The sequence below is a fragment of the Leptopilina boulardi genome, unplaced genomic scaffold (genome assembly GCF_019393585.1).
Source record: "Leptopilina boulardi isolate dan_hultmark-lab unplaced genomic scaffold, ZJU_Lbou_2.1 LbouV2_396, whole genome shotgun sequence".
Lineage (NCBI taxonomy): Eukaryota > Metazoa > Arthropoda > Insecta > Hymenoptera > Figitidae > Leptopilina > Leptopilina boulardi.
Window position 1 is genome coordinate 506,533 of NW_026137969.1, and position 15,866 is coordinate 522,398.

The following is a 15,866-nucleotide window of genomic DNA, read 5'->3' on the forward strand; positions in this document are numbered from 1 at the left end:
TATGATGTAATTTTTTACAAACTCAACTGAATATTCAGGCATGCCAATCTTTTACCACATAAAATCAAAATAACATTTGTTAGCGCTTAATTTAAATTTTATATTTCAAACGCGCATCTATTTCTAGTATTTAAAATTGTTAATAAAAATTCCAAAAAAAAGATTACTTTATGATTTATTCATTTTTTACATATAAAATTATTGTTAAAAAGTTATTTGAAAATATTCGATACAACAAGGAAAAAATAACAACCTATAATAAAATCTTAAATGAAACGCGGGAAATTTTAAAATTACTAATAATATAAAAGTGAAAAATGTGGTGCCGTTTTAAAAATAATAAAATAATACAAAAATAATTAAATACAATAGTATATGTTATGTTTATTTAAGACGCAAGGCTAATGTTTGTCGATTTAATTTAATTAATAAAAACTTCGTTGGGACAAGGATGATAAATAAATGGATTTCACTTATAAATAATAAATATATTTATTGAAATGTAAACAATTAAATATTAATGAATTATTTTTGATACAAAAACAGATTTTTATATTTATCAATTGATAAATTACATTTTTACATCATCATCTTATTAATGATACAGCACTGTAGTACTTTTTATACTTCTAAGAAGAAAAAAAAATTTTAATGTTCAATGAATAATAAAAATGTAAGTACTCTCCATAAGGAATTACATTTCAATTATTTATTATTCTTTTCTTTCTTTACAATTTTTTGTTCTCTTTATATTTAGTTTTATATATATTTTGTTCTTACTTTTGTTTTTGTTTGTTATAAATAATAAAAATTATTTAAAAATAAAATTATTTATTATATTACTTCTTGTTAACTTTCGTGAAATAATTGATTATTATTATTATAATTAGTAAGAATGTAGGAATTTTATAGTTTTATTAAAAAAACTTCATGGGTGAAATTCTGAGCTAGTGATAAATAATTATAATTAGTCGATTTATATTCCAAAAAAAGTCGAAAAAATCGATTATTTTCATTTAAAAAAAATATTTTACAGATTTTTAAATAAATTTTTTTTAAAATAATAATTCTTTTGGAAAAGTTAAAGTTGAAATTTTTAGAAATAATTGAATTTTATTTAATTTATGATTTTAAATTAAAAATTTTTGGTAATTTTATTTGATATTTTTTCAAAATTATAAACAATTCTATATAGTTGTCGACAAGTTACCGTTAATGTTTGTTTAATTTATAAATTAAAATTAGTCGTCGACAGTTTACCGTTAATGTTTGTTTAATTTATAAATTAAAATTAGTCGTCGATAAGTTACCGTTTTTAACGATTGGTAGAAAAGTCTGAATATTTTTCACAAGTGGATTTACAGCTTTACACCTAAGATGTCAAAAAGAGTTAAAAAATTTATTTTCGAAAATAATGGGAATAAAAAAAATTTGAATTATAATTAATATTATTAATTTTTAGTGCTGCCCAACGAGACCCTCGACGATATTTAAAAAAAATTATTATTATGAGAATTCATTTATTATTTTTAATTTAATTTATTAATTTATATAATTAATTAACAGAGAAATATATTTCAGCTAAACATTTTTGTTACATTTTCTTTAAACATTTTTTTCGAATTTAACCCTCCGTCAGTCGCATTTTTTTTGAAAATTATAAATTTGACCTGCCACGTGAAATGTACAAAGATCGATAATATTAATTGGATTTTATGAAATAAGCCATGATTAATTAATTAGATAATTATTATGAGATTTATCGTTTTAAACTATATTAAATGAAATTGGTGAATTAATAAATTATTAGAAATATTACATCTTCTAAAAATATTTAATGGTGAAATTCTGAGCTAGTGATAAGTAATTATCATTAATATGAAATTTTATAACAGATGTAACAACTAATGTTACTTCGTCATGATATATTTTTAATCAGATTTGTAAAAAAAAACTGAAAATCGATATAATTATTGTGTCTCAAATGAGAGTTGGGTTAATTTTTTTTAAATTTAAAGTAAAAATAAGAAGATAGAAAATAATACATGTTGAAAATGAATAATTATTTAATTTAATGTAATAAAGAGTTTTTTTTTAGAAATCTGAGCTAGTGATAATTAAACTTTAATTTAATAACACAATATCAATTTTATGAATAACTACACTGAAAAAATGTTTGGTCAGTACAATCAAACTTTGGTTGTGCCAATCGAATTGTTTTGGTTAGCCTAACCAAAGTTTGGTTGTACTAACCGAAAATTTGATTGCTCGGACCATACAATTTTTTCAGTGTATCTCATTAGTAACAATTATATTAAATCCTTGACAACAATACTTGATAATGTTCACGCGATATCGTCTTCCGCGGTGCTTTATTACTTTTTAAAATGTTATTTAAATATAACAAACGTGTTTTAATGATGAAGAAAATAATGAAATATAATGAAAATAAATAAGTAATTTAATATAAAAAAGATTTTCTATTAAAAAATCTGAGCTAGTTGCAATTAATTACTTGCATAATTATCTCAAAAGAGCATGTTTATAATTAATAAATTGGTGTGAGTTTTGTCAATTTTGAAATATTTTCCAAAATTTAAATAATGAATGATTTCAATTGAATGCCAATAAGGCAAACAGACATTAATGATTATTTACATGAAATAAATTTTTTAATTTATTGCAAATGGATGTGCAAGTTACTAATTTGTTAATATTAATTATTTTTTATGATGATTTGTTAAACATCAAAAAAAATTTCTACTACATTTTTCAATCACCGTAATATCTGTGTCACATTTTAATTTTAATAAAAAAAACTTGTTCGCTTCTAAAGAGATAATTTTCGATAATTATTTAAACAATTTAGTTTTAAATTTTTGTTATCAATTTTAAAAATTATATTTAGTTTTTATTACAATGAACATCAACCTTTTTTGTATTATTCAAAAGTAATTAATTAACGTGAAAGAATATTAAATTTCAAAGCAGTTTATTTTTACTGCTTTTAACAAAATTTAAAATAGTACTCCACAATCTCCTTACAGAAAATTTTACATGTCCCAGTTCATAAACAGATATTTTGAAAATGAGAAATGACATTTACATTTCCTTTTGCTTATATATTTTTTAAACTAGTGAATCAGATAAAAAAAAAATAGAAATATACAAAATTTTGACTAAAAATAGTTTTTATCATATTCAGAGAAGATCGCATTATTATTGTGGATTTGAAAATTTTCTACAGTCAATAAATGTTAAATAAAAAGTTGAATACAGATTTAAGCAACTTTTTAGCGAATATAAAGAGAAAAATTTAATTAATTCATTGTTGGATTCCGATAAATTCCCCTGACAGTTGGTTAATTTTGGACTAATTTTAAAATTATCTAATTACAATATTTATTGTAATTATTTTCCATATACAATCAGCAAATCACGAACTCTGACATGACTACTGTTAGATTTTGTATTTTCCTTGTGGCTAGGAAATGATTTTTTGTCCGCAAACCTCATGTCACTGATTCCTCGCAATCTACAGAAGGTGCCACTAATCAACTAAGAAGCGAGAATCACAAAAAAGCATCATGCTTTTTTTTATAAAAATATAAATATATTAACAATGAATATTTTTTCCTCTCTAATACCACAATTTCTTTTTTTTTGCATTAATTCTGTATCATTCTTCACATTTAGTAATAGCATTTTATTTAAATATATAATATTTTTAATATTTCCTTTTTTTCTACAAAATTTATAAATATAAATTTCAATTAAATGTAAAAAATATTTGGAAAACAATAAAAATGCGATTCTACATTAATGTTAATGCAATAAGTAGCAAAATTACGAAATAAAAATGATCTAAATGCAAGTTTATAATATGTAAAAATTAATTGTTATTATAAACCAAATTTTGTATATTTCCCAATAAAAATTCAATTATGAAATTCACCGTTTATTTAATGAGACTTTTATGTTTATATTTATTTTTTTTTAAATTTAAATATTTAAAAGAAGATAATTAATTCATTTTTTTTTGTTATTTACAAAGTATTGTAAAATTGTATCTAAAATTTAATTAATGTAATAATTTTATTTATTACAATTTCAAAAAAAGGTTGATTCTCACGGTATAATAAATTTTTTTTATTTTTAATTTATTTTAATTTAATATTTCTAAATAAACAAATATTTATTTTTAAAAAATATTTAAATTTACATAATTCGTGTCAGATTATAAAAATTATAACTGTAAATGAAATCATACTAGAAACCCTGCCGCCTACACAGAATGTGGTACCACATTCAGAAGATAAAGCTGTAATCATTATGCAAAAAGGACACATACGCTATATCAAGTCTCAAAATTCATGATTTAATTAAATTTCAATTAAAATTGTTTTTTAATTCTTTAACAAATCCATAAATTTTTAACAAATCGGATAATTGCAAAATATTAAATATTTTACTAATTTAGTATTAAAAATTGAATTTAAGATAAAAATAAATAAAAAAAAAATACTGCGTATAAAATAAATACATACCTTTATATTGAAGCTTTGTAATATGTAGAATAAAAAAAAAAAGGAAAAATGAAAAATCTTTCCATTAAAAAAAAATAAATAATCGGCCATTGCTGATTATATTTATGTACTTACTCACTAGTTGAAGAAATCACAGGTTTTGATCTCATCTGTTTTTTTTTCTTTTAAAGAAATCTTTCCCAAAAATTAGAAAATTGCCTTGTGTTGACAAATAGAATCAAAAAATAGGTCGCAACAGCATCTGTATTAGACATTTATAATTTATTTAAATTTTGCATTTTAAGAGAAATTTCATTTATAATATTACTAATAATTTATATTTAAAGCCAAAACCTCTAATCCCTTTTAATTTTTATATTTGTTACAAAAAAAAACGTTTATTTCGAATTTTTAATAAAATTATAAATAAAATAATTTTAATAATTTAAAATAAAATATATATGAGACTAAAAATTAATAGAAAAATTTTTTTTATAAGAATCATGCGAAGTTTTAAATTTAAAAATTAACAATCTTAAAATATACATTTAAAATTATCAATTTTTAACATAGACAAATTTGAAATTTAATTTCTTTATAAAAAAATCGACAAATTTTCTTATAAAGAATATGATAAAGAAAATATTTCTTTATAATTCAAAGAGAAAAAAAAATTAATTTGGAAAATTTAAATTTTTATCAAAATACAAAATCGCTTTTTAATTTCAAATTTATCAGTTTTTATTCTAATTAACAATTTTAAAATTTTATTCCAGAAAAGGTAAAAAATACTTTTTATTTAAAAATAGACAATTTTATTTCACTTTTAAAGCTAAGTTTTCTTACAACAACAATAACAACAAAACTAATTATAATACTTTAATTATTAAAATGTTTTTGTTCTTTAAATAAAATTAGAAATTAATCTAAATTTAAAAAAATTCAATTAAAAAAAAACTTTCTAGTACAAAAGAAATTTACGTTTTATATTATTTGAATCCTCGTTTCAGTAGTAATAAGAAATCGTTGAAACAAAAACTCAATATTATTAAGTAGAAAATTTAAAAAATTAAACATACGAACAAGAATTCTCACCTATTTTTAATCAATGTTTTTCTAAAGCTTTTGCTAATAACTCGTTCATACTTGTCAGTAATGTTCGTGGATCTTCGACAAGTCCAGCGCCAACCATTGAATTCATAAATAACTAAAAAAAAATAAATTAAAATTAATTTACTTTTCTTTTGTTTAGCAACTAAAATTTAATTTCAAACAATTTTTTTTTTTTGGAAATATTTACCTGTTTTGTAAGTAATTCAGCTAAAACAGAGTCGGAGCTGCTAATTTTAATCAACTTTTGTATAATTGGATGATTTGGATTAATTTCAAATCGTGGTTGAAGTAAAAGATATCTTGAATTATCATCTAATTTATTACTTTGCGTTCGAATAAAATGTCTTGCCGACGCCATATCTTGTACAGTGACAACACATGGATGTGATTCAAGACGATTTGTTGTTTTTACTTCAAAAGCTTTTTTATCCAATACTTTTTTCATGAAGCTTATTAAATTATCAATATCTCCCTTATTTAATGTCTCTATTTTAATAAATAAAAAACAAATTTTAATTAAATATTTTGTATTTTTCAAATAATCCTCTTTTATTCAAATAATAAAAATAATAAATAATTGAAAAACTAAATTTCAAAACAGAAAATTAAATTTTTTTTTTAATAAGTATATTAATTACTAATTTATAGAAAAATAATAATAATGTTAATCAAAATCAATGATTTTTAGCAAAAATAATTTTCTACAAATTTTCAAAAATTCTCAAAAACGATAAAAAATTATTAAAATTATAGTTTTCCTATTATTTTAACATAATTTTGGAAGAAAAATTATAACTTTGTCAAAAATAAATTATTTTGAAAAATTTTCATTGTCAAAATCGATTTTTTCTAAAAATTCGCAAATACGATAAAAAAATTTGTTTTAATTTAGTTTTTTCCTATTATTTGAACGTAATTTAATAAATATTTTATTTAACAATTATTGTTAAAATATTTTAATTATTAATTTAACAATTAAAAGTATTTAACAATATAATTTTTAAAAAAAGGTGAAAAAAATTTACCAAATTGATTTTTATCTTTTTCAGCATCAGGATCTTGTCTCAATTCTTTTTCCACTGAAGTAAGATTAAAATTATTAAAACGTCCCAAATGCATTAATACCAATTCATCATATGGTTCTGTACAGAAAAGTACTTCGAGATTTCGTTTCTTAAACGATTCAAAATATGGCGATTGTTCAGCTAATGTTCGACTACAAGAAAGTAGAAAATAATTATTTAAAGGAAAATTAAAATTTCGAATTTCGAAAAAAACAAAAATAAATAAAAATTTATACGAATTTTTACTTAACAAAATTTTTCATGACTTTTTATTTAAGAGAATTTTAATTTAATCCAATTTTAATTTATCAGAATTCTCATTCAATCGAATTTTATCTGATTCGAATTTTTTAAATGACAAATTCCAATTCACCGAATTTTAATTTGTCCGAATTTTTAAGACGCTGAATTTTCATTTGTCCGAAATTTGAAATTGCCGAACAAACAATCGATTTCGGCGCGATTTTTAAAAACAACCAATCAAAAATTATCGATAAAATTGTGATTGGTTGATTTTAAAAATAGTGCCGAAATCTTTCTGTTGATTATTTGTTCGGACATTTGTAATTTTGGACAAATTAATGTTCGGCGTCTTAAATTTCGTTGAAATAAAAATTTGGACAAATTAAAATTAGGTAGGTAAAAATTTTGTTAAGTAAAAATTCATTAAAAAAATAATAATAAAAAAAATTTACCTTGGTGCTGATAAATAATATATATCCTTTTGTTCTGTTGTTAGATTTTTACAATATTCTGGAAGACTAACTAATTCTCCTGGTGCTTTTAAAGACGATTCAAATCTTAAAAGTTTACCAATACTCTCCTATAAAAAATCAAATTGAAAAATACTTTCATTATTATAAAGCTTTTTAAACATTTTTTCAATGTTTTGTTATTCTTATTTATTTATTGAAAATATACTTGTTTTTTTTAAATTCTATTTACCTTTTCTGTTGAATCGTTACTCATTACAATTCCTTCCTTTAAAAAGAAACCATAGTCTTTGTAAAAGTTGGTAAATTCCTCAGTTTGTTTCACTGAACGATCGTATAGGAATTTCAAAATTCGAGACGTAAGTACATTTCGTATTTTTCTGAAAAATATTTAAAAAAATTCTTATATAACATCTTTTATGTCTAATTTAATTAATTCTTATTTTAGGCTAATTAATAAATAAGATTTTTTTTAAATAAACAGTTGGATAAAGAGAAATTTTTTAAAATGAAATTCTGTTAATTAATAATTTAAAAAAAAAATCTGTTTTCTTTCTAATAAAATTCTTTGGAACTGAAAATTCTAATTTAATTCATGCGCCTCAACATGTATTTTGAATTTCGTAGAGTTTTCTAAATTAATTTTTTCCCCCAAAAAAAATCTATTGTTGCCCACTATTTTTTATAATTTTTAAAATTCTTAAAAACAAACTTACGCTATGAGGGCGCTATTTTGCAGCAATTCTCTACTTAAATTTAGAGGAATATCTTCTGAATCGACAACACCTTTAATAAATCTCATCCATTTTGGCAATATTGTATCAGCTTTACTCATTATTAAAATTTTCCGACTGTACAAAGAAACTCCAATTGATGAACTCGTGCTACTTTCAAAGAGACTTGGTTTTTCATCGGGAAAATAAAGTAAAGCTCGAATATTAATTGGCGCATCAGTTGTATAATGTAATGTAAATCGTGGTGAATCATAACAATTGCCAATAAAACGATAAAATTCAGAATGTTGTTCTGGTGTCACATCTTTTGGTTCCATTGTCCACAAAGGCTATTTTAAAATTTAAAAAAAAAAAATATTATTAACTTCCAAAAAAGATGGCTTTTTTACGATAAAAAAAATCATTTCGGTCAAAAAAAAATCCACAACTAACCTGAATAACATTGACTTTTTTTCCATTAACAAAAATTGGACTTCCAACAAAATTACTATATTTTTTTATAATCTCTGTAAATTAAAATTTCGAATTAAAAAAATATATATATTGAGAAATAAAAAAAATATATATATATTCAAGCCTCGGATCGACTTAAAGGCACAAAAAAAGTCGTTTTAGTCGATTTATATTCAAAAAAAAGTCGAAAAAATCGATTATTTTCATTTTTAAAAAAATATATTTTATTAAAAAATTTTTTTTAAATGTAAAAAAAAGTCGGAATAGTCGCATTATATTAAAGTAAATCGAAAAAAGTCGTATTTTTGGAAAAAAAACTCGGAAATAGTCGAAAAAGTCGTATAATCCGAGGCCTGTATATTTTCTAGAGGTAAAAAATTAATTACTGTTAATTGTGTCGTCATCGCTGAATTCACGACAATCTGTACGTAAATGTAATACTATTTTTGTTCCCGGTTGAACTCCATCAGCATTTGAAATCTCATAAGTACCAGAACTGTTAATAGAAGATAAAAATTCATATATTTATCTATTTATAAAATTTCCTTAGCAAATACTGATTAAAAACTAAAATTTCTTTTTCTTAATTTTAAATGAAAGGAAAAAAAATATATATTTCAGAAAATTATTTTACCCATCAGTTTTCCAATAAAGACCTTCGGAATCTTTTTGATAGGATTTAGTGTAGACTTCAACTTTATCGGCAACCATAAAGGCACTGTAAAATCCAACACCAAATTGTCCAATAATATTTGAAGTATCAAAACCTTGTTTCTCTTTTAATTTTTCCAAGAAAGCCTAAAAAAAATTGATTTTCCCTCTTATAAACTTTTGCAGATTTAAAATTTTTTACTTTTTTACCATAAAATCTATGAAAGCATAATTTAAAAAATAAATTTAATTTATATATTTAAAAATTTCTCATAAACGGAAAAAACTAAAAATTCTGGACAAAATTGATTAAAAACCAATATTAACCAATTTCAGAAATATTAGCGAATTTGATTCATTTAATTATGTTTCTAAAATTATCTGAATTAGCTTCAATTAGATTCTATTAAATTTTAGCAGATTCTATCAATTAATTATTATTATTTTGCAGTTATTACCTTTGAACCAGAACGGGCAATAGTTCCTAAATTTGAAATTAATTCATCGCGAGACATTCCAATTCCAGTGTCTTGAATTGTAAGAATTCTATTTTGTTTATCGGTTCCAATATGAATTTCTAAACTTCTATCGCCACCATCATCGGTCGATAAATTTTCACTAGATCTTATGTAGCGAAGTTTCTCTAAAGCGTCACTTGCATTTGAAATTAATTCACGTACAAAAACCTGAATTATAATTTTTCTTTTCAATATTTAATTGCATTGTTTCAAAAAAAAAAAATTTTTTAACGATTTTTTTTTATACAATACAAGCCCTGTAAAATATAATGCAATGCAGTTTATAAAGTAATAGAGAATAAAATAAAATTACCTCCTTATCAGAATAAAGAGACTTTGCAACAATATCTAAAAGCATTCTAGTCTCTGATTGAAATTCATATTTGGAACTATCACCTTAAAAGAAAATCGAATAATTTAATTTTTCAGAAACATAACGTCCTTCTGTTTTAATGTGAAACATTTTTTTTTAATTTTTAAATCAATCTACAGGTTTCAATTTTGATGCAAATTATAGGAAACTTATCGAATAATTTTACATGTTAAAAACATTTTATTAAATTCTCCATTAACTCATTGAGTCTGAATTTTAATTTTATTTTTTACATCTAATTTAACCGAATTTTAGTCTAGCATACTTCTCTTTCAATTGAATTTTAAATGATTTGAATTTTTAAATCTAAAAATTTCTAATTCACCGAATCTTCAATTTTTTACGAATTTTTATTTGCACAAAATCTTATTTGATATATATATATATATATATAATTATTAAAACGATGAATCTTTATTTGTCCGAAATTGCAAATGACCGAATATTCCAAACAAAAATTGTCAAGAAAATCGTGATTAGTAAATTTTAAAAATAACGCAGTAAATTTTCTCTCAAATATTTATTTGGCCATTTGTAATTTCAGGTAAATAAAAATTCCTCGTCTTAAGAATTTAATGAAATAATAATTCGTATAAAAATTTGGACAAATTGAAATTCATTTAAAAAAAAAGTTGTATACAGAGAAATTTTACAAAAATTAAAAATACAGAAAATTAAGAAAAATTGATTAATTTTCAAAATTAAAACCTGTAGACCAAATTCATTTCAAATCAAACAGACTTAAACGTAGTTTATCTAAAATTAAGGGGAAAAAAATACTTCACCATGAATAATATTTTTTATAAGAATTTAACTTGTGTCTAATTCTGGAAAATTGTTTTTCTCTTCTACCAAAATCGGGCATAAAATAAATACTTATAAAAAAATATTCTACACGGTGAAGACAATCTAGAAAAAAATTTTGAACAAAAAAAAGTGAAGGTTTTGAGTAATTTAAACACGAAGTAGTACATATATGGAGACCCCACTGTCCGGGAAAGCTAAAGCCGTTTCCCGGTTTCTCTTACAATTAACGGAGGTGTCGAACCCTAACGGGAAAATTTGATACCTACGAAATTTCGTCTGCTAAAAGTGACATGAGCAATGTAAACATGGACGGCAGCCATTTTGCTAAAGTTCTATGTGTCAGTAACTGTACGTACACATTTTGTGCCAGTGTGGGTAACTAGTTCCCAACTTTTCCGATAGGTTCGACACCTCAGTTAATTGAGAGAGAAACGGGGAAATCAGCTTCAACTTAAGAGCAGTAGGGTCTCCTTATACTACTTCATGAATTTAAATTACATTTTTTTAAAATGGCTGCCATTTTGTTATTTTTGAACATTCTTTAATTTTTCCAACGGATTTTGAAATACTTAAAGTTTTTTTCCCCAAAATTTTAGATAAACGACGTTACAGCCTGTCTGATTTGAAATGATTTATGTCTGTAATGAGATTCGGATAAAAAAAATTTGAATCTGCTTCAACTGCAATGTCGTTGAAGTGAAAAAAAAATTCACATTTATTACCTGAAGCTTTCTCCGTGTCTTTTATTATGTTATGCAATTCAGTTTCAGATTTGTTTTCAGCTGCAGCTTGAGATGAAAAAAGTCTAACAGAGTTGCTTACCAAAGCTAAAACATTAATATTTGTCTTTAATAATCACAAGACAATTAGTATTATTAATATGATATTGATGACAACTCCTTATGATAAATTTATCATCAATTTTATTATTCAGATTTAATGTACAAAAAAAGTTGCTTTTAAAATATAATTATTTAACAATTTTTTCATACCCTAATATTGAATTTGAATTCAATATAATAATTTATTCAAGACCTTGTTTATGGTTACTGATTGAAGAAATCGCAGAAAAAACAATTAATTCCATAGTGAAAATGTTTTTATATTGCTTTTTAAACATTATATTAGGCTTAAATATTTTACATAAGCGCCCTTTTTTCATGTGGTTGAAAATACGAACGTTCAAATGAACGAAATCTTCCGCATAGTGTGATCGACTTAATTTCAAGCTAAAATGAAATAAATATATGTATAAACATTTTTTACTACATAACAAGTATTACATCGTTATTAAAAGTCACCAACAGAAATTTTTTTTTTTTTAAATTCAAACTTTTAAAAATAAATAAGAAAAAAACAAAAACGTATATGGAAATGAATTTCAACTAATTAACTACTAATGAAGACAAGTTTTAAATTAAAAATTTTAGAGGAAAAAATTGTTTATTTTTTAATAATAAATATGAAAAAAAATATTAGAAACTTCGGACCCTCCAAAATTTTGAACAACGAGCAAACTTTTGCGGGAAAATTGAAAAAATTTACTTTACGTCTAATTGTTTATATTGAAGAACAGGTTATTTTGAAAAATTTAAATGTCGTTAAATTAAAAAGTAATAATTAAGCTTCTGAATGTAATAATCGTTGTAGTCAGACGCATACTCTGTTTGTAGTCGATTAGCAATGAATAACAATAAACTCTTGACTGTTGTCTGACTACCATAAGAGAGTGTTTCTGAGCTCTCGTTTGAGCATGCACAAGCTCAATTATTTGTCATTTTGGATGAATTTTTTTTTAATTTTTCTTTTGTTAGTGACTTTTAATAACGAAATTAAGTCGATCACACTATGCGGGAGATTTAGTTCATTTGAACATTCGTATCTTTAAGCACATCTTTTTTCGACTTATAAAAGTTGTCATTCGGCTGTTATAAACACTGTTAAAAAAGTAACTTTACTCTAAAAAGAAATATCTTCTTGGCGTCTTTTTAAGAATAGTTCCCTTTCCTTTTTATTCTTAAAATAAGAATATAAAACTCTTAAAATAAAGAATTTTTAAATTAAGAAATAATTTCATAATTCAAGAATTTTTCGCCAAGAAGATATAGTCATAAATTTAGAGTTTCGTTCTTTTGAATTTATAACAGCCGAACTAGTTTTCTTAATCGCCTGAAATGTGAGCCGGTTATTAAAAAATTGCTAGTTCATAGAAGCAATAAATGATTTAATAAAAGAATAATCAATTATTAAATTAATGAATGATTTAAAAAAAATGAAATTTTATAATATAACCTGGCGCAATACAGCATAATAAATGCAAGTTGAGTGAAAAATACATGATAATAGTAATAAATAGTTCAAAGGTTTTCTCATAAAATAACCTGGCGTAATCAAGGAAAATAAATGAAGAAAATTCTTTACAAATTCTCTTTATAATTTTCGAAAAAATTTTCAATTTTTGAAAATTTGTTTCTTTACAATAAAACAGAAATATTTTGTAAATGAAGATTGAACTGAAAAATGTAGTTCAAGCCGGAATTCTACTATTCTTCTTTGTCTTAATTTTAAAAAAAATATATTTCTTGCATAAGAATATATTTTTTAAAAAAATATATTTCTCGGATAGTAATAAATGAATACATAAATAATGAATTATAAATAATTAATCAATTGTTTAAAAAAAATTGATATTTAATAACCTGGCGCAATTGGGAATAATAAATATCAATGAAAATTATTGAACAATAATTATTTTCGTTTTGAAACGAAAATAATTTAGTAATTATTATTATTAAGGACAAGTTTCAATTTGTCGATGACTAATTTCTTTTTTTTTAATTAAGTGAAAATAAAAATGAAAAATTTGTCATTAAAAATTTAACTTAAAAAAATTATTTAAACCGGGATTCTACTATTCTTTTTTTTCTTATATTTGTTTAATTAAATAGGTTAATTTAAATTAACCATGAATATATATAAATATATATACAAACAGGAATTTTAGATGGTTTCGTTGATAACGTGAACTCTTATGATAATTGAACAACATTAATTTTTTATCCCTGATAATATGAAGAGTTTCAAAATGTAATATTGTGCTTTTTTGAGTCCATGTTATCTAAATTTTGTAATTTAATAATTATTAAAGTAAAAAAAATTATTTTGACAACATATTTTTTTTAAACAAATTTTAATTTGTTTTATATAAATATTAATAATATAAGTTATATTTAAATAAATAAATCAAAATATTGAGTCACTTCACGTGGAATTCCCCATTTATAGATATACCTGGGTCACTTCATGTAAAATTCCCCATATATAGTTTTTTCAATTAAAAAATTTTTTTTTACTACAATAATTTTTAAAAACATATTCGAGAAATTTTGTTTAAAATATATTTCAGAATTGATTAATACGAATTCTAATTATAAAATTTTATTAACATTTTTTTAACTCGAATCAGAAAAAAAATTGTTTAATTTGTAAAAAGTTGTATTTACTATTTATATATTACTATATATATATATTTTTTTTTAAATTAACTTTTTTGTCTTCCGGCAACAAGACAATAATGTAAATTTAAATTTGGCGCTAAAATTACTAACCTCTTTTATTAAGAATGAAATAACGATGCGGTCACAGCTATATTGCATCCAAAATCTATGCAGAACTTCATGGACCGTTTATAATAGAAAACTAGTATTTTGACTGAAAGTAACCAATCGTTCTGCATAAATTTTGCCTTTATAACTGTAACTGTACTCTAAACACATGTAAAACAAAAAAACATTCTTTGTTCGATTTAAAATGCGTTACACGCCATGTGTGTATAGCATAATAAACAATATTCGTAATTAAAGCATTTTAATTTACGAAAAAAAAAAATAATAATTACAATACGATTTAAGTGATTTCATATACACAGAAAATAAATATTCTCCTTATTAAAATCTTTATGCCCAAAAGGAAAAACTAAAAAAAAACTGTTATTGAAAAAGTAACAAAACTGTTAAGGTTATGATATAAAAATTTGAAAACATTTTTATATATTAACTTCAAACAAAATAATGATTAGATAAAGTAAAAATTATTTAAATGGTAAAATTTTCAATAACTCTCAATTAAAATATTATATTCGTACTATGAGTTTATTTGATATATAAAACGAACCTGACAAACGTTGTGGAGTCTCACATGGCAATTGGTGAAATTTTCTATGAGGTATTTGCCTCAAGAACGGTCTTCTTGAAAGAATTACACGCTGGAATCTCCACACAGACATTTTTGTTTATTTATTTTTTAAAATTTCAAGAAAAAGAAAGAAATATTTGATTTTATATGAATTCACTTGAAACACCGGTGATTATATCGTGGCAAGCGGTGAAAAGCGAAAGGGCAAAGTTTGTCGCAAAGACTCACGCCGTCTAGAACTATGAATATTGTAGTACAGAGAACTGCGTACTCAATGGCGAGGGGAAGACATGATGTTTGAAGTCATTTAGTTCATCTACTTCTCTACAGGTGCGCTGCAATCGATAAGTACATTCGTGGCCAGATATGCCTACACTTTTTTGTTCTTTTCTAACGCATATGTTACCATGACAACACGTGTGTTAAAAAAGGACAAAAAAGTGTAGGCATATCTGGCCACGAGTGTATGTAGTTTAAGTTGGGTGGCGAAAAATTCAAGATGGACGTAAGTATTTCTAAGGGCGCACTAACACCTTTTTGGCTGCCTGCCTGCAGGAGTTGTCATGGCAACGTGTAGGAGTAATAGAGATAATAAATTCAAATTTGAATTTTCTCTCTCTCTTACTCCTGCACGTTGCCATGACAACTCCTGCAGGCAGGCAGGCAACCAAAAAGGTGTTAGTGCGCCCTAAACATTAGAAATTTATGGGGGACGAAATT

The 15,866-nt window shown here is 23.2% G+C and overlaps 1 protein-coding gene across 1 annotated transcript; it reads right to left on the reverse strand.

Annotated features, from left to right (window-relative positions):
* Positions 1–2,500: 2,500 nt before the first annotated feature.
* On the reverse strand, positions 2,501–15,379 carry LOC127288804 (heat shock protein 75 kDa, mitochondrial). Its single transcript, XM_051316462.1, has 14 exons — positions 15,126–15,379; positions 11,675–11,779; positions 10,086–10,168; positions 9,713–9,940; positions 9,238–9,401; positions 8,990–9,099; positions 8,583–8,656; positions 8,133–8,479; positions 7,649–7,796; positions 7,399–7,526; positions 6,665–6,855; positions 5,827–6,125; positions 5,622–5,733; positions 2,501–4,788 (listed from the first exon to the last, which is right to left on the reverse strand). Exons 1-13 carry the CDS (start codon positions 15,235–15,237, stop codon positions 5,632–5,634), a joined length of 2,091 nt encoding a protein of 696 aa, XP_051172419.1. The 5' UTR covers positions 15,238–15,379; the 3' UTR covers positions 2,501–4,788; positions 5,622–5,631.
* Between the last annotated feature and the right edge of the window lie 487 nt (positions 15,380–15,866).

What these genes read in the sequence shown, in the direction of transcription:
- LOC127288804 (XM_051316462.1), bottom strand. Translation starts at nt 15,237, where the DNA reads ATGTCTGTGTGGAGATTCCAGCGTGTAATTCTTTCAAGAAGACCGTTC. An exon ending in CGATGACGACACAATTAACA is followed by an intron (nt 8,657 to 8,989) that starts GTAATTAATTTT and finishes TTTAATTTACAG; the next exon opens with AGATTATAAAAAAATATAGT. An exon ending in AAAAGATAAAAATCAATTTG is followed by an intron (nt 6,126 to 6,664) that starts GTAAATTTTTTT and finishes TTATTAAAATAG; the next exon opens with AGACATTAAATAAGGGAGAT.